Source organism: Lipophrys pholis (genome assembly GCF_963383615.2).
Source record: "Lipophrys pholis genome assembly, chromosome: 6".
Taxonomy (NCBI): Eukaryota; Metazoa; Chordata; class Actinopteri; order Blenniiformes; family Blenniidae; genus Lipophrys; species Lipophrys pholis.
The window spans coordinates 24,506,745-24,526,087 of NC_137629.1; the positions used below are offsets into that span (position 1 = coordinate 24,506,745).

The 19,343-nt window shown below is 42.6% G+C and overlaps 1 protein-coding gene across 1 annotated transcript; it reads right to left on the bottom strand.

The window, feature by feature from the left end:
- Positions 1-6,181: 6,181 nt before the first annotated feature.
- Positions 6,182-19,158, bottom strand: cnot6a (CCR4-NOT transcription complex, subunit 6a). The gene is made up of 13 exons (XM_080466295.1): positions 19,034-19,158; positions 17,901-18,022; positions 17,257-17,443; positions 15,843-15,928; positions 15,641-15,745; positions 15,381-15,449; positions 14,370-14,527; positions 12,674-12,828; positions 11,723-11,877; positions 11,102-11,335; positions 9,574-9,776; positions 8,859-9,404; positions 6,182-6,352 (listed from the first exon to the last, which is right to left on the bottom strand). The coding sequence occupies exons 2-12, from the start codon at positions 18,010-18,012 to the stop codon at positions 9,189-9,191; spliced, it is 1,680 nt and encodes a 559-aa protein (XP_080322421.1). The 5' UTR covers positions 18,013-18,022; positions 19,034-19,158; the 3' UTR covers positions 6,182-6,352; positions 8,859-9,188.
- Between the last annotated feature and the right edge of the window lie 185 nt (positions 19,159-19,343).

A 19,343-nucleotide genomic window follows, 5' to 3' on the forward strand; every position in this document is an offset into this window, starting at 1 on the left:
GCGATGTACTTGCAGTTAACAGAACACGCCAATGATTTCAATCAAGTTCACATGACAAGCTTTCTAAAACTGGGATACTGAAGTAGTCCAAAGTGTTTTACAGTGCACGTCTCCGTCCAAACGCCGCTTAAAGGATCTCCCAAGTTTTACCCTCCTGAACAAAGTCACACCCCTGGAGTTTAACAAGGTGATAAAACACACACGTGCACAATACAAGTATGCGCTCCTACAAAAACGTAAATGCACAGGTGTCATTCCTCACACGGGTCAAACGTGTTCCACGTTGTTTTCCTTCTGAAAGTCAGGATCATTGCAAAAGGTGATTTGCACTGAATGAAAGTTCTCGGGAACCTGAAGTTTCTGACGGCTGGTCGGCGTCTGGCCTGGCGGGTCCGGCCTCCGTCAGTCACGCGCGGCTATATTTTATATGCTCATTTCTGCCGCTTTTACAACTTGAGTCCACAAGCATGCAACCCAAAGAAGTATTCTGAGAGCGTGTTCGGGGGAGTTGGCGAAACATCACACGGGCAGCTGGCCTTGTCGTCTCGCGCACACACACACACATGCACACAAGTGGAAATATCAGAAGAAGAGGAAGGGGGGGGGGGGGGGAAAGGATTGTTGAGTGGTGGATGAGACACAAAGGGGGATACGGATGAGTAAGAAAAACAAACAGCAACGAGAGAGAAGAGGAGAGAGAGTGAGAGGCTACATCTGTAAAGAACTTTATAGTGCCACGTCGACGCGAGACAGATCGCCCGCCAACATCAGGAGTCAAGAGGAATCCGTTTTCTCCCTCCTCCTCTTCGTGCTTTCTGGGAACAAATGTTTTTGTTCCTCAAAATGTCCACCGACACACAAAAACACACTTATCCAGCAGTTTCTAAAAGAACTCCCCGAAAAGTGCCTCTCTGACGGACCTGCCCTCCCCCCACCTCTCATCCCAAAGAGGTTCAACTTCACCAGATTAGGGCAGCGTGTTTATGAAGCCCAGCGTTTCCATATGAGAGCAGTCAGCTGAGAATTATTTTTACTGTCACACTCCATTTCAGGGTAATAATAGGAAACCTTGTGGCTCTTTTTTTTTTTCTCCTGTATTTAAAAGTGTCAGGACTTCTTTGTACAGACTGCTATGAAACTGAACACGAACCTAATGAAAGTGATTGTATTCTGTGAAACTTTATTATTATTCTACGCTGTTGTCTTTCCTCGTTCCACTTGTATTTTTAGGTTACTTCGTAGGCTCTCTAATGTAACCACTTCATCATGTTGCTCTGCCATTAAGAAAGTGAGACGGTGGCTCACATTCCCGAATGTCTGTTAACTGGTACTAATTACATGGCCACAGCTGCAGCACTTAAGTGCTGGATTCTACTGCGTTCCATAGAAAGGTTCTATCCCAGTGTCGGCCCAGGAGCGGGAAGAGAGTCTTGTTATCCAGACACAACAAATCCAAAAGGTGCATATCAGGCTGATTAAAAGCTGGTTGTGCAGCATTTTGTGTTGCATCATCAAGTCGCTTATATTTTAACCTTTAAAGTGACACTTTGTTTTTCTTTGTTGTGACGCAGAGTATACGTGATGACAATTTCTATAATTTCACAAACAATACTGCAGAAAATTTGTACAATCTCAACAAAAAGCCAGTTTTAATAATATGAAGTTTGGTGGGCCGGATTGGAGCTCTTTGTGGGCTGGTTTTGGCCCCCGGGCCTCATGTTTGACACCCCTGCCTTACGTGGTAAAATATGTTTGCGGAGTTATTAATTTTTTATTTGTTAGTCATCTATACAAAATGATTCTGATTCAAAGTTTGAACCCTGACAATGGACTCGCCATTTAAAAAAAATTAAATAAACATTCACCCAGATAAAAGAATAGCATCCAGTTTGCATCCGCTCTGACTGTTCCAGAGGCAGGCTCTATCATGGACAGGTTTACTCGTCCATTACAGGGTCAAGAGAGAGAGAAAAACAACCCCCAACACACAGACACACAGCTACTGCCAATAAAGACGTACAAACTATTTTTGTTTACAGGTTCAAACCTGGAAATCACTTCCCGTGAGGCTGAGGTGACTCACGATGGGTGTAACACTTTGTACAAGGGTGTTGCACCTCTGTCCTACCAAAAATAACAAATCTGATTAAAAGCGCTGCAGGGTCCTTTTGGTAAAGCTGTGCCATCTCATCTCATCTCATCATGGGTATTTGAGTGTTGATAGATGGATTGAGACTTTTGGTAGAGGTTGACATACTCAGTAATCAGATGAAGCCAAGACGCCACAATGAAAGTCGGGCTCCAGTACGCACAGCCAGACAGTGCAGCAGCAGTAGCTCTGCTCACACGTCGAGGTTTAAATCCACTTTCAGCTTGAAGTACTGAGCAATGAATCTGTCAGCTAAACTGTCAGATCTTGCCTTGGTTCTGTTACATCTGCATAGTGTTTCCCTAAACTGGCAGTGGATTTTTTTTTTACCAGACCGACGTGTCAATCAGAGGGAGTGAAGGAGTATTACAAGAGAGATTGCATTTCATACTGGGACATATACAGAATGTGGAGCCTGACATCACTGGGTTTTACTTGTCAGTCATGTCCAAACATTTGTTTGCTCATCGTCACAGTTTGGACAGGCCACACATTGAACCAGTGTTGGGAATTAACACTATTTATAACATTAAGTCACAGATTACTTTCATAAAGTTGATATTTCAGTGTTCCTGTTACTTTTGTTGTGCATCAAAACAGCAGCTGCCTCTCCGGTCCTGCTCCTTTCAGTTTAATACTAAAGTCACATTTACTGATGAATTAAGCCTGAATCAGCTTACCTGTGTGCATGTCAGCCTGATGTCTCCGTGTTTGTTTATCTCAGCTGTTTTGTTGCTGTTTTCTTCTCCTTTCGATGAGATAAATCCGTTTGTTACAAGAACTGGTGGCGTTTTGATTGTGGAGCAACTTCAGCTGAACTTAATGAGTCAATCAGTCTTCAGTCTGACCCCACAGGCAGCTCAGCAACAGCCACACAGCAACACCTCATAATAATAATTCAGACAATGTGCAGCCAAAACACATCACGTAACGGTTTTCAGATATATATGTGGACAAAGAGCAGGAAAAGCCTTAAGTTTGTTTGCGACGTGTATTTGCTAAGTGATTTGAAATGAGAGAAAGAGAAATGGACGACAAAACTTTAAGACGCATCTAAACAAGGTAAAATAATAAAAAGGGGGGAAAGTTGCTTTAAAATCACAACAAAATATAAAGTATATTACATCTTGAGATGAAATGTTAATATGGCAAGAGAAAGGTGAAACTTAAAATGAAATGAACTTAAAATATTGAGTGTACCATAAGTTTCTGTTACGACTGAATTATTTGCCTCCACAATTTCCACAAACAATTCTTTTTGGATCCTGTTTTTATCTACCTTTTACACATCTTAACAATCGTTATAGAACTACATTCACCTAAAATTCAAAAAACAATATCGTCTGAACGGGGGCAATGAATTACCATTGAAAGAAACCCCCAAAACAATCACAAATAATTGTTTATTTTTATAAGAGTATTAAAAATACGAGGGCTGAAATCAACATGATCAAATCTGATCCTATTGTAGCATCAATCATTTAATCAAAAAAACATTGGATTATATAAAATGAGCCAATTTAAAATGAATAAATTATTTCTTTTTTTTTTACCACCTCCATTCAGTTGGATGCACATGCGTGTGCTTTAAAGGGCCTTTCTATGTAATAACACTGGGCAGCTCGAGGTTTCATAACTTTACCAAGATTTCTGTTTCATCGTCCAGTCCCCAGCTCCCATTTATCTACTGGAGCTTTGGCATTGAGCAGAGCAGAGCTGCTGCTCACACCAGGAATCAGAAATCCTGCTGGTCTGCAGGCGATCCTCTGCCTCCACCATGTGGTTGTGAACGACGCGGCACCAACTGTCGTCTTCAGCCTGTTTAAGGTATTAAATGTTAATGTTAAACTTTATTGATCCCCAATGGGAGATTCCCTTTTCATTTTGCAGTTCAGGAGAGGAAATCAAAGGTCAGCCTCGGCTACAGAACAGCCCCCGTGATGCTGATAATGGTTTAGTGTCTTACTGAAGGACACTTCGGGGGGGGGGGTGAGGGCGTCTGCTGACAGAGAGACTTCAACTATTGGTTTTGGTTTGTTTAAAGCACAGTGTCACAGTGAGCCATGACTGTGCAGGGTTATGATCATAGTCCCATATTCTATGGATACTCCTTCAAATTTAGGTTGTCGGAAAACTGCAAATCGGGTACTCAGAATCCCTCCTCCAACAGATGTTGGACACACAAACAGCTCAATGAACGAGCGCCATTAAAAAACCTGAGCCGCAAAGACCCAAAGCATCAAGTGTCAAAGGAAGTCGGAGGAAAAGTGGGAAGTCGAACAAGGAAGATCAAGCACAAGGAGAAACAGATATAGAATTTATTTTTTCCCCCAATATTCATTGCAAAGAATAAGAGGTGACACAGCTGGAAACAGATAATACAGAATTTATTTTTAACCAGAAGTAGGAAAATACACAGGTAGGTGTAAAGGAAACAAGCAGAACCTGGAGTCCAAAAGAAACCATGAAAGAATCAAACTAGTTCAAAGAGAATAGAGAGGACGGCTAAGGGTACAACAGAAAGCATTGTTTACCATTCAGTTTCATTTTAAAACAGTATGTGTTGATTTGAAAACAGCTGCCTTGATTTCTTCTCTGGGTTAATGGACATTCTACAACATTGTGCAAGTGTTTTTGTCATTATTCCTTTTTCTGTCTTTTTTTTTTCCTTTTCTTTTTTTTTTTTTGCTGGTATTCATGAATGGTAAACAATAGTTGGTCCAGTGCATAAACACAGTGACACAGATCAATATATGTACTCAGCTGACTACAGATAGACAATCCTGATCATTGAACAACTACCACTAAACTGGCAGGGAGCAGGAGATGAGTAAATATACAAGATGGATGAGAGAAAAAAGGAGGAGTCTGGGTAACCAAAGTGTCTGGAAAGGTTGAAGATGGGAGAGTTTAAAAACAACAGCCACAGTTGGGGGGGGGAGGGAAAAAAAATGCAATAGCTACATTGGTCCAGACTCTTTTCTTTAAAAATCTGAATGTTTCTGGATATTATTGCCAAGTTGTTTTTTTTTTAGGGCGGGTGGTGGAACTAGGGTGCATCTGAAACAAGCTGACGGGTTGAAAAAAAAACAACAACCCCAAACTATGACAGCAGTAGAATGTGAATGAGGATGTTCATGTGAGTCAAGGAAAAGGACAAAAGTGCTTTGCTTTCCTTACAGCCCTACATTTCATGAAGACTATGATTTGGTTGGTGTAAGAAATCGCTCCGCGACAAGAGAACTGAACTACAAGCAGCTTTGGTGTGCACCATTACAAAAGAGATGCAGCCTGGAGGAAAACAAAAAACAAACAAAAAAACAAACAAACAAACAAAGTCACTCTACAACTAACAGCCCAACTACGAAACACAACGCTACAGTGAAAATGTACAAAGCCAACGTGGATGAGGTCCCTCACTGGAGCTCACCAGGGGCCCAGGCTTCAGCTCGGTCGGACTGATTCAGTCACAAGTGTTTTAGCGTGAGCAGGATGGAGATGAGGGGCGGCGCGGAGAACCCAAATAGATCCAAGAACATCGTCGGTGACCATCAACAGTAGCGAGCCAGTTCGACACATTTAACCACTGTGGTGCACGAGAACAGAATGAGATGGGACTAGTCAAACGGAACGTCACGGGACCAGTCTAGCGGCACGTCGTTGAAACACATTTTCACACCCGTCAGAAACGGGTGTTTTCTAGCACTGAACTGCAGCCACGAGCTCTGCTGCCCTAGCCTACGGGCACCACGTCCAAAATAAAGCTGAAAAACGTGTAGAGAGAACAAAAAACGCAAAAGTGAATATCCCTGTGATGACGCTCTTAACGGACAGCGGTGACGCGGGTAACTTTCAACCAGTACCAGCTCAGTCCCAATGACATTCGGTTTCTCTGATCAACACATCGCCATGATTTCTGCAAAAGATTTGGTTTTCGTGACGGGAGGGAAGGTGGCGTGTGTTGGGGGGGGGGTCTTGAGTAAAAGTAAAAACAATGTAGCAAACGTAACACCGTCATAGAATTCATGATTTACACATCAACAACACAATTCTTTATCTTTTTAGAAAGGAAACATGAGATACACCTTTTATTCACACTTTACAAAAAAAGCTACCCTTTTAATCTACTACAATACTAATGCCATTCAGGAAGGAGGGAAAAAAAAAACAAAAAAAAAACCAAACTGGACACATTGGTTTCCACTGGGGGGGGGGGGGGGGAACAAACAAAAAAGAATTAAAAAACATGTAGGGTGCAAGAATTTGGGACAAAAGACGTTGATCCGAGGACTTAATTTATACTTCCTATTTGACTCGCTTCCCTCTTGTTTTAAAAAATTCATTCATTTAACATATACATTAAAGTAATGAGGTCTTCACTCATTAGGAGGAGGGGGCGGGCGGGTGGGGGGGCGAGAGGAGCCGCGTCTGAATCTAAGTGCTCGTCATCCGTGGAAAAGCAGGACTGCTCAGGTTATCAGGTTTCATTTTTCGGGGTGGAAATAGATTTGACTCACTGCAAACTGTTAGTGTGGCAGCTGAGCGCCCCCCCGACCCTCCAAAAGGAAGAGGAAAGTGGGCCGCCGGGGGTCCACACAATGGCACTATAGCTGCAGTGACGAGGGGAGCAAAACTATACAGATTGGTTGAGCAGGACTTTTTCTCTTTTTTAATATTTAATATTTAAAAACACACAGCTTGAGTAATATAGGAAGATAAAAATCAGATGTTGGGCGGGTTGAGGGTGTGAGGATTCGGCTTGAGGAGATTTAAAATTGGTGGCCAGGGAGGAAGCTCGGGACTCAGCCTTTCCAGGGCAGGGAGCTGTGCCAAGGGACAAAGAGGGAGCAAAACTATTTAAGAGTGAATTCATAAAGATAAGACGCCCTAACTCGTGTTGGTTCAGGATAGAAGAGGGGGGAAAATCAGTGGAGAGAGAGAGAGAGAGAGAGAGCTCAATGAATAGGAAGGATATACACATCATAACATTGTCACAGCTCATAAAAAAAAAGAAAAAAAAAAAAGGAAACAAAACAATAACAAAAATGGACATAAAATCTTCACAAATGTCTCGACAGTATTTAAAAATAAAAGGAGAAAAGGTTGTTCAGGCGTTCGTCGCATGTAAATAGTGCAAGACAACGTCCACTGCTACAGTGAGGCACGATGTACATGTGGGAGATTTTTCTTCCGAGATCGTGTCGGTCGTACGTCACTATTCAGTGAAATGCGGGGGTGAACAGATGCGACCCAATCTTGCGTGTCCTTTTTGTTCAGAACTGATGGCAGCAGTACGGATCGATGGCTTTGATAATGGGCAAGAAGCAACAGGCAGAGTTTACTCAATGTGTCTATTTACATCGCAACAATATGCGGGCAAATCAAACCAACGGCTGGGGGGGGGTGGGGGGCACACAATACTGATACATTGATTACAGTGGATCTATGGAGTGCAAAGTAGTGACAGCGAACGCCTTGAACAACCTCTTCCTACGTCTTTTGTACAAGCTGGTAATATCAATTCATCTTAACATTAACTGGATAAAAATTTAGCCATAGTTTACAATACAATCTTTTCTCAAATCTGATCATAATTTACTCTTCGTACAAAAAAAACGCCAGAAAACAGGTCTTTTGTGGTTCATATACAATCATGTAAAGACTGAGTCTAGATTTCTATTCTGTACAAACACTTGTGAAAAAACAAAAACAAACCCCACTGCTTTTTCTGTGTATGGATTTTATGGCTGGGGGGAGGGGTGGGGGTATCACTACTGGCCTCGGAGACAGTGCTACAGATCTGCCTGCAAATTGTGTGTGTGTGTGTGTGTGTGTGTGTGTGTGGAGTTGGATGGCAACTCCCGACAGTGAGAGGAATGCTGGTTTTGTTCCCATGGATCAGCCAATTCTCGCTGCCTAAAAGCGATCTCGATAAAGAAGTTTGTCACAGCCCCGCCCCTCCCGCTCCAATCGTTTTGCCCGTCAGCCTAAGTCCCCCCCCCGCCCCCCCTTACTCAAAACAGGTGATACATGGGCCACGTGAGCACAAGACAAGCCTAAAAACAACACAAGGCGGGGTGAAACAGTCTGCGGTGGGGATGGTAGCTGCTCTTAAGTTTCTCACATCTTTCCTCCACATGGCGGCGTTACAACCCGTCTGTGTGGGATCGGGTCAATGCCGGCTCTGGGATTCTGGTTCTTTAGGCAACTGTGGGTTTGGTAGCTAGTGGCACCAGGGCCGGTGCCAGAGGTGTAGTCTATGTAGCACCACGGGAGGCCATGACAGCAGTGAAGGCCTCAGCACCACAGAATGACAGCAGGACATATCTCCTCATACGTGCCGTGTGACATCGACCTCTGGTGATACTCGACTACCAGCAAAAAGCTGCGCTAACCCGAAGACATCCCACTCAGTAGATGTGTGTGTGTTTGTCCAACAAAGACTGAGGAAATATTCTAGCTGCATAAAGGACCGAGGAAAGCAAGCATGAGCCAATGATGGAGGTCTGAGAATGACAAGTCTGCCGTCTTTGCTGGTTTCAGATTTATACAGGACAGACAGACGTGCAGACCTTTAGCTGTGGAGCTCGTTGGGTGAAGGTCGCCCCGTTAGCCACTTTTTCATTTCCCAGTTCCCCCTGAACCAAACGGCGCCCTGTGTGACAAATCCGAATGAGCTACCATCCACTGAAGTTTGAGAGACAGAAGCAAAGTGGGTGGGGTGGGGGGTGGGGTGAGGTTCGTGTACTTCGGAGGGCGTGGGAGTCAAAACGCAAAGTATGATACACGAAGAAGGACTGAATCGAGCAGTTAAAAAAGAACAAAAGAAAAAACTGAGAAAGAAAAAAATAGAATATCTATAACATTTTACGAAATCCCTGTCAGCCAGACCTCACTGTACGAATATTTTACAGGTTGTGTTTATTTTGTTTTCGTCCTCCAGTGTGGTGGAGGGAAGAGCTGGTAGTGGGGAGGGAGGAGGGTTGAGAAAGGGAGAGGCTGTGGTCGCAGCTCCCCCTGGTGGTGCGGCGGGGACTCACTACCTGCGTGCCGGCAGGTGGAGCCCGTTGACCTGGGGGGGCGTGTTGGGCAGGAGCAACTCCAGCTGAGCGAAGAGGGAGAAGTGGTCAGAGGGGATGTGGGGATGAGGGCACCCGCTGACATTGTTCTCTACAAGCCAGTGGGGGTCCAGAGGGCCCAGGATACCCAGCACGTTCAGGTGAGGCTTGGAGTAGAAAATATAGTCGATGACACCCTGAGGAGAGGAGAAGACAACAGGACTTCAATTGTGGAGAAACATTTCTACAAAAGAGATGTTTTGTCTAGGTTTGTGCATTCCGGAATTGCAGTTTGTACATTTTTAGGAGTATAAGAAGCATTAATCCAATGACAGACGCTGATCTGTGAGGCAGCTTTACAATCACCTTGAAGTCGAAGGTGTAGTTGGTGTAAGGCATCAGGCCGTTCTCGTAGGCGCTCTTCAGCTTGAAGCCGTGGGTGATCCTGCCATTGGACGTGCTGCTCTTGCCGTTGCAGTTGAATTTGGTCAGGCTGTCGCTGTAACGAAGCTCCTTGAAGTCCTTGTGGGTGCAGTCCACCCCGCCAGTACTCAGGTACTCCACCACACCTGAGAAAAAAAAAAAACATGAGAGCAGACGCTGTGGTTATACAACTCAAAACAGAAAACGTGTTCGGTCAACAAAAACAAAACAGTGTGTTTGCCTTTATTGAAGACATTATTTCATATTTTCAAAAGTAGGACATTTACAGGCAATACTGGTAATTTAATCACCCTTACATTAGTCAATTTGACTAATTAGACGATATAAAGACACAGGTCTTATCCTGGTGGGCTGTAAAATCAGACACGGATGTCCTTCGATAACTTGGCTCCTCTGCTATAAAGATTGTTTCTCTCAACTAAGCATCGTTTCTTTCTATTTGGTCTCGTTTAACTGAAGAAAAGCCAAGTAAAGATGTTGGTTGGTGGGAGTTTAACCTGGACAACAACATCTTTATCTTAATAATCATTCTTGTTACTCATTAGCAGGACAATCACTTTGCTATATTAAGTAACATAATTCAGAAATTCATTAAACTGTAAGTTATTTGATTCTTTCCATTTTCAGTTCCAAGCTTATAAGGCTGTTGTGCACAATTTAAAACAAAGCTTCTACGTACGAAAAATGCTGAATGCAGCAGAAGCAAAGTACATCAATGAAAACTAGGAAGAAATGCCAGCGACGCACAAAACAAAGTAAAGCAGCTCTCAAGTTGTGTGATGTCTCCACAGGCGGTTAGTGCTCCAGTCAGATTACTGGGAAATAATTAGATAAAATACCCAATAATGCTACATATTCTACTGAGAGACACACAAACATCTGGCGAACCTTAAAGAAACAACTCATTCTGTTTTTCTGAAGAAAAGCATTTGAAACAGAAATAAACCATGGCCACATCGATCTTTTTAATAAATATTGCACCGGTGTGCCCATTCCAGCAACACAAAGCTTCAAGAAAATCTGGCTGACGCAATTTCCTCATGGCTTTTCATGTTATTCTTCCAGGATCTGACTTCATAGCATCAAGAGCTTCTCAGTTTTATCCTGCTCTTGATGTGAGGCTGTAATCCACACAGAAATGTAGGATTGTCACTGAACACTTAAAGTAAGCACTAAGTGAAATATTCAGACCAAACCTGCAGTTTATTTTCACCAATAACGACTTGTTGGCTGCGTTATGTCCCTAACACCACAACTCTAAAGATACTGAAACTATCAGCGTGCTCATCCTGTCACACAGAATCCAGAAAACAAATATGGGAAACAGCAGCTCATCTTTTTACATAAAATCCAAAATCCATGTTTTCATATTACACTGCTTGAGTGGACAAAGTGTACCATGTGCTCTGTGATCGGTCACAACACAGTGGCACGAGCCGTGTTTTCTTACCAGAGTCAGGCAAAGAGTTGAGGTCAGCGCAGAGCACCAGTGGAATGGCGTTGGTCTCACCAGAGATGGAGGACAACTTGAGGCTGCGTGTGGCCTTGTCCACTATGTTCTTCACTTCTGACAGGAACATCATGGTCTGAACCAGCTTGACATCAGAGTACTCCGGGTCCCAGTGCATGTGGGCATTAGCTACCAGAAGCAGCTGCTTCTCCATGCCATGGAGGGACTTTCCAGCTGAAAGAAGAATAACAAAATTAACTGCATTTCAGAGAAAAGAAACGGGCTGTTATAATAGCACCGCAGACTGCAGAGTGCTTCAAAAAAGAAACCATAACACCCATTTTCATGAGGTGTATTGACTTCACTGTTTTTATGATCATTTATTTGCTTTCTGTTGTCACCGAGAGTTCTACATGTAAAATCACTACAATTAAAATGTATTAATATTCATATACCAACTGCGACTAAACCCGTCATTCCTTACACAGGAACCATATTTGCTCAAAAGCCGTCAGACAAACTCCATTAAGGAGTAGCAGGGAGGACGAATCTCGAGGGAATATCGAAGTAAGCAAATGATCAGATGTCACTTGAATTAGGCTCAACAACACTCATACTCACAAGAGAGCTCCATCATCTCTTTGCGAACTTCGAGCAGGACAGCAACCCCAATGTTGTCCTTCGTCATCACCCTGTTCAGCATGGCCTCGGAGCCCTCGGAGTTAGCCATGGCCAGCTGGTTGAACTCCACCGTGTGCTTCTGCACTGCACTGAACCTGGAAATAAAGCGAGAAGGACATGGGGAGAGAGAACTTAACAACTTTGGCATGTGAAGATGGGAATAACCGAACAAAAAAACAAGAGCATGATTTATGGGGCGCTGTAAATGGATGGAAAACTAGATGGGAACACTGAACTGCAAAAAGGAAAACACGGTGAAAGGAAGTGACACTCAAAGCCACGAGCTCGGGTGCAACTGAATGTGCTTCTTTTGAACCGTTCTCCAGAAGAGACACGTCTCCAGCCTGGTTTACAGGTCAACCATATTTGATCAATATATTATTCACAATGCAACACAACATTATCAGTGGAGGATCTTATATTTGCTGCATTTATCATTCTTATGGGTACATGTGACCAACAGCGTTCACCAGATTAACCAAACATGATGTTGCAGTGTGGATAAAGCTTCAGTTTTATGTGGATTTTAAAATAGCAAAAACAATAATTTCCAACTCAGATTTTTATGGCATCATATGAATATTCTCAGATTACAATGCTTTTATTTTACTCATACCTAGAATTGCAGCCTCAGACGAACACAATGTAGCGGCTCAGTCAAAGTAAATCTCGGCTACCATGTGAAAAACAACCGGTGGCAGAGAACGAGACGCCTGTTAAGTTCAATACACTGGCTCAAAAAAACATCTGTAAGTCCCACTGAAGATCCAAACAGAGGTTCTAAAACTGGGTCCAAGCAGAAGAAACAACGCAGACTGAAGATGTCCAACAGTGACCAATCTGAATATTGCCAATTATGTAGTTCACATTATAAAAGCTGGGCACGCGTACTTATCCGTCTTGTAGAAAACTGCACATCCGTCTACGTGTTTACGATCAGACTCCGACATTGTTCTGGCTCGAGACTTTGGACTGAAGAAGCCGTCATAGCCTTGCTCCTTCAGCTCAGGCAAGAAGAAATTGTAGTACTGCTCCGTCTCCACTTCCTTCAAACCAAAAACAAACATATAACACCTGGTGAGAGGGCGTCAAACACTCAAATTTACAGAGATACCAAAAGAAAAACAGAATAACCCATGTAAAAAAACAACAACATCATGTTAATCTTACAAAGACAAGACTACATCATTTTCTCACAATAGGCAAAATTAAAACAAACAATTTGAATCATTATTGATTACAATAATTTAGATTTTTTTTTTTTTTTTTTTTTTTTTTTTTTTTTTAGAATCAATGTTTACCACAGATGGTGTTTTCAGAATCAGTACAGGACCTTTTGGTTGGAAATATTTAAACTAGATATCAGAAGAAACATTAAATCTCCACATGTTGCATATCAGCAGATGGGATCCTTTCATCCAAACAAACAAGATTGTCACAGCAAGACTGTAACTATTTCACATTTCTCCAAAAGTACATGCTGTACAAACATTATGATCTAAAACATGACACTTAAAAATAACATTATTTTTCCACAACACTGCTGTTTTTTCATCATGCGTTTACAGATCAGCCTACAAAGTACAGTAAACAGCTCCATCCAAGATCACACACTAAAAACCTTCATGGAGGCCCTGTGGCGGTAAAATGGCAGACAAATGAAGCAAATGTCCAAAAACATGCATTTTAGTGACTGAAGTGTTTGTTGGTGTGAATGTGTCCATTTCTGTTTTTCCAGCATTGGACTGCTGACCTGTCCGAGGTGTAACCTGCTTTCACCCGCAGTCAGCTGGGATCGGCTCCAGCACCCTGCCACCACAATGATCACACCTCCACAAACACCAGACCCCAGTGTATCTTCAACACAACAGGTGAAACTACCGAAGCGAACTCAACATGCTTGTGATTCAGCACCGACAGCTCTGACCCGAGATCGAATGCTTTGCCTGCTCGGTGAGCAGAAAAAACACAACACGACTGCAAAGGTGCCAACATTTTTAAACCACCGCCTGTTTCCTAGCAACACCCTGATCACGCATAAACACAATTCAAACTATGTTAAATGTCAACACTCGACATACTACACTGGCAGATTAGTTGCACGTATGACAAAAATACAACTCCAATGCACAGTGAAGAAGGACCATTTAAATTTTTACTGCAATATGTAGTGCGTCAACTTACTCTTCCTTCAATTGCAATTAATTTTCATGAAAAGCTGTTAATATGATGAAAAATTTAGATTTTTGGTCAAAACTAAACATTGCAAAAAATACACCAGCATAATTAAAGATAAAACTTTAAAGAGTCCTTCATATGTGACTTTTGATGGTAGCTCGAGAATCTTTTATATTATTAGACGGCAACCAAATCCTTCAGGCTGATAACTAGTCAACCACAGATCACTTTTTATGGAATCTGACAAATCCCAGGGAAATTAGAAAGTTCCCCTCACTGAATTGTTGAGGACTTGCTTTTGATAAAGTGCTTTGATGTGCGACCAGATGGGTCCAAAACCCCAGAGCATCTTCATTTTTTTTCCTGGATCTCTTTCAACACATTAAAATGAAATCAACATATCTCTTACCTGCAGACTGATGATGTCCGCATTGCAGCCGAGGATCTCCTGCATGATGGATTTCTTTCTGTACTCCCAGTTTAGAGCCCAAGTGGGGCAGTAGCCATATAGCTGTCGCGTGGCATACTTATCACAAAGTACGTTGTAGCACATGACGGAGAACAGTGCTGAGGAGAGAAACCGATAAATGAATTAAATTCTCATTTTTAGAATCCCAACAATACAAGCTAGATTCAGTACTTCACACCTAAATTAACGGTATATTATTCTTTAGACTTGTTGATAAAAATCGAATAGTGAAACCATTTATCTACCGGTATTCAGGTTCCGCGCGCACATATTCTTGGAAGATCAAATTAAGATTTTGGTTAAGTCTTCTGGGCTCAATTGATAAAGGTTGGCCAAGAGATGTTTTGTTTTTGTTTTTGGGGAAGAAGCAGGATCTATATTTAGCCACAAGAAACCAGGATGACGTGCAATTCAACTCTCTGCACTAGTTTCAACCGGAGCAGGTTGGTCACGGTCATCCGCTGGTCCAGCCTCATCTACAATAATTGACTATACAAGAGCTAAATCTCCTAGTTCAGCTTTTAAATTATCCACAGCTTAGTTTCACTTTGATTTTGATTTTTTTTTTAAGATCGCTCAGAGTTCCATTCCTGTTTACTGCCAGTAGAATGAGGTGTTTTTAAACTGCGTTAAGCTGCAGTTAATGGAAACAATGCTGCTCCTCCAGTGTCCTGCCACACTGTGAAATCTTTACAGAGTGTGCAGATGGGAAGATCCGACTGTGATAAGCTACAGGAAATATAACCCACTCAGCGGAGTCAGAGGGACTTCATTAGCAGGTCAGGTAGATGTTAACTTGTTGCAGCGAGCAGTAGAAATTCATTAGCATTACGTGTGCATGCCTGAGCATAACTGTGAACTGGTCACCTGATCGCATCTCAGTGGGAATAAAACAACAACAAAAAACAAGTAGATCAATTGAAAGTCCTGTTTTGAGTCTACCATGCTTACCCGAAGGCCTTGCTCGGTCTGGTTCCTGGAGAGAGATCCATGACCGGGCTGGCGGCTGCTCTGTTGGTACTGAGCAGGAGGGAATTAATTGCCGATGAGTGCCAACATGTCCACAAACATAGCCTATAACTTCAAGTAAACATTAGCATGTCATAGACTGTCTGGATCTGAATGCCCTCAACCATATGTCTAACGCAAAGAACAAGCAACAAAACGACATGAAGAGCTTCCTGTTGGAACGAGAGAGGAGAGAGACTCACTGCGCTTGATAGCCCCCGCCAGATTGTCTAGTAAGTAGCTGAGCAGTCTTCGCGTGCCGTCAGGTTCCTGGTAGAGGCTCATAATTTCTTGTGCAAGTGGGTTTCCTGTGGAAGGACAGACACACCAGGCTGAATACTTGCTAAGGAAACTGTGGGATTTCAAGGCTTGAATGGCTAAAAAACACCCTGAACAGCCACTCACCTTTCAACCCCAGTGTTTGTAACTGAAACAGTTTCCCCAATTCAAATGGCAGAACCCGCAACTGGTTGTTATTTAAAAGCAGTTCCCTGTGGGGGACAGATAGGAAGTGGATCATTAGAAACTAGTCCTCCAGTGAATCCACCATCTTTGCAGCCACTCAAAACATTATTCATTAGGTTTCTTGGAGCAATCATCTTAGCAGCACATGCTAACTTTAGAATACTTGTAACGTGGCTTCTTCAAGCTGAAACTAGGGCTGGGCGATAAAACTATCTAGAAAACGGAGGTGGATATGAATGATAATCTTCTGATTTACATTTATTCATTGATATGACACAGTTTGTCTCTTTTAGCTTGTACATGCTGTACTGCGAGTACATGAGTGTGCTTGATAGTGACGTGAAGTCAGAAGCAGAAAAAGCCGGAGAAGACATGAATGGAAGTGGAGCGGAGGCTAATAAAGCTATGACGCTCAGAAACCGAAGACAACCGACAAAAAAGGTCATGTGATCTTAATCATGTGGACCCATCATTCATTTGCCTTTATTTATTCAGTGATTTACAAAGTGAGTCAGTGCAGAGTACACTGGTGTTTTGAAATGTATGAAAACAAAGGCTGCTGTAAACAAAAAGCTAGCAACATGTCAAATACTCTGTAACTTTATAAAGATATTATTAAATCTGTTCAACTTGTGGTTGCGGCTTTATGGGAGTGAACATGACCCCAAAAGCTCCATCCTTGACTGAAAAAAAAATATATATTATTCGAGATCTAAAACCAGCTCATTGTGTAAAAAGCCAAGACGGTTGTGTGCCATCACAGCGTGTAGTCTTTAGGCAGATGAGTCACTATAAAGTGTGAGGCAGTCAGATCATGGAGATACACACTGTGGGATAATCTGTCCCTCTTCTGATTGTTTCTAGATGACCAATCTGTTCTGGGACACATAGAGGGGTTTTTATTGGTTGTATAGCAATTATACACCATAAAACTAAACCCTAACGTCAACCGTAAAAACAAACACGTCACATTTGAACTGGAGCTTCATATAAAACAAAAACCCAAATCTTATTTTCTACCTGTGCTTTAGATTGAAATTTCAGCTGTACGCAAATGTGGGTTTTTCCAGTAGTTGAGCCAGTTGCTCCTCTCAACAGACTTTTCCATAGCATTTAAATGTTTGATGTGAATCTTTTAGCCTAAAGAACATTTTGTGCAAACCATTTTAAAATGTGCTCTCAGTTTTTTGGTCTTAAAATTTGAAGCACAGTTCTTCAGGCTGTAGTCATGATTGTTTTTGAACTGTTTACATAAGAAAGTGAAAATATCCAAATAAACTTTGTACATCGCCCAGCCCTGGTTGAAATCACACCAACAGAATAGTGCTATAAAATGATTAGAAAGCTCACTAACCTGAGAGACACCATGTTGCCGAGCTCTGCCGGCAGGCTCCTGATCTTGTTGGATGAGAGATCCAGGTACACCAGGTTGTGTAGTTTGGCAATGTCTGGCGGGATGCGTGACAGTGAGTTGTCACTGAGGTGCAGGGCAGTGAGGTGGGTGAGAGACCACAGGGCTGTGCTGAGACTTCTTACTCGACCTGCAGAGGGGAAAAAGCACAAACAGCTTGAGGATACACTTGTATCAGAGTTATGCCTGAAAGCAAAACAGTCGGAATAACACGTCACCCACTGGCATAAGCTGCTCAACATGGTGCACTAAGCTCATGAGGAATAACCCCTTCAGTCTTGTCTGGGCAGAACCATCACCCTGCACCCACTGATTAAGAAAAGCACTGCATTTGATTGATCCCAACTTCTTGGCTACATATATTCTAACACTTTGTCAACCACACGGACGATCCAGATTCCAAACATTGATATCAACCAAGCAAAATCCACAAGACTTAACACCCATTCGTTGCCTATGTTTGCACAAGGATATTTGAAGGAGTTCAATACAGAAAGTTAAAGAAGTTCACAGCAAGATGCAAGACTCCAAAGACTAACGAAGACATATTTTACTACAAATCCAAAAGTTTCACTGACAATACTTACCACTGATTTCCAGCTCAGCCCAGTATGACTTCTTCCCATTGGCTGCCTCCTCGCTGGACATAATTGTGTACATCCGCCTGGGATCCGGCGGGTCATATTTTTCCTTGGGCATTCCTATAACACTGCACACATAAATTCTCGGTTCAAATTATAAGCTGCAACACTGTCCAGCTACACAGCTAGGCCTTGAAACCGTAGCTTGTCAGATGTAACGTTCAGAGCTCAGTGTAACAATTACCTGCACTGAAAAGTTCAACCCAACCAAGTTAGAAAACCGCTAAACAACAATCAAACACATTCAGATAAAGCTGTGATTACATCAGTGCACTTTTAAGAACTCCCCATTCAGACCGATTTCACTTGGTTACATAAGTTTAACATATAAGCTCGGCTCAAGTATAGCGGTTTTCCACGCTAAATGTGAAAACACAAGATGTTAAGAACTGCGTGAAGTATCACTCGGTGCAGTTTTTCAACGTGCAGTTTTAGATTCATCTGTAAACATCAGTATATTTTCCCCACCAGCGTCGTTGATTAGCCTAGCTTAACCTAAATAGCAGCTTCTAAATAACAAACCGGACGACTGACGCTAGCTCACATGCTAACTAGCGAGTTGCAAAAAAAAAAAAAAAAAGACAAAGTTGGAGAAATTCACCAATTTGTTTACCGTCGGGCCGCTTTCGAGTGACTTAGCCGTAATAATAAGAACAACACTACGCTAAATGTTTAGAGCAAGCTACAGTCCGAAGCTTGTTTACATAATACCAAAGCGTTGAGTTGCGCATAAACACTAGGCCAGAAAACAACGCATTAGTTAGCCGCGGCTAGCTCGCGGTAGCTCGCGAGCAGCAGGAATCAGCAGGAGCGAGTTGAACCAACCGCGCGCACAAAGACACTCAACGCTGCTCCTGGAGGCAATTCACGGCTATTTAGCTTAGCTCCAGTTAGCTACAAGCTAACGTCTCAATTATATGAAGCTGGCCGACTTCCTTTTTTTTTTTTTTTTTTTTTTTTTTTTAAATAAAGCCCTCTGGTGAAAATGACGACAGCGCTTTTCGCGTCCAAGAACCGGGCGTTTAAAACGAGACGAAACGACTGAAGCGTAGAGGAGGGAAACGGTTACATTCTTTTACCTGCAAGAGCATACCAAATCGCGAGGACGACTGCGTGTTCTCCTTTTGTTTTCTAGCTACTTCTCCTCCGTTTCCGCTGCTGTATCATGGCGACTGTCAGGATTTTTCTTTTTTTTTTTTCCTCTGCCGATAACAGCGCTCCGTCCTATTGGTCAGCGCCGAGGAGCCAACCAGCTGTTGAACCACAGTAAATAAAAAGCCCACTGAGCTCCGAGAAGGATGGAAACTCGAAATGAAATGAGTGATCGTTCCACCGTCTGAGCGAGATTCATCAGATACGGAGGAGGGACTTTTATTCGGGTCGGAAATG

Excerpts from the sequence above, each read along its gene's own strand:
- cnot6a (XM_080466295.1), bottom strand. The coding sequence starts at position 18,012 with ATGCCCAAGGAAAAATATGACCCGCCGGATCCCAGGCGGATGTACACA. Across the intron at positions 12,829-14,369 it reads CGGACATCATCAGTCTGCAG|GAAGTGGAGACGGAGCAGTA; the intron begins GTAAGAGATATG and ends TTTGGTTTGAAG. Across the intron at positions 9,777-11,101 it reads CAACTCTTTGCCTGACTCTG|GTGTGGTGGAGTACCTGAGT; the intron begins GTAAGAAAACAC and ends TTTTTTTCTCAG.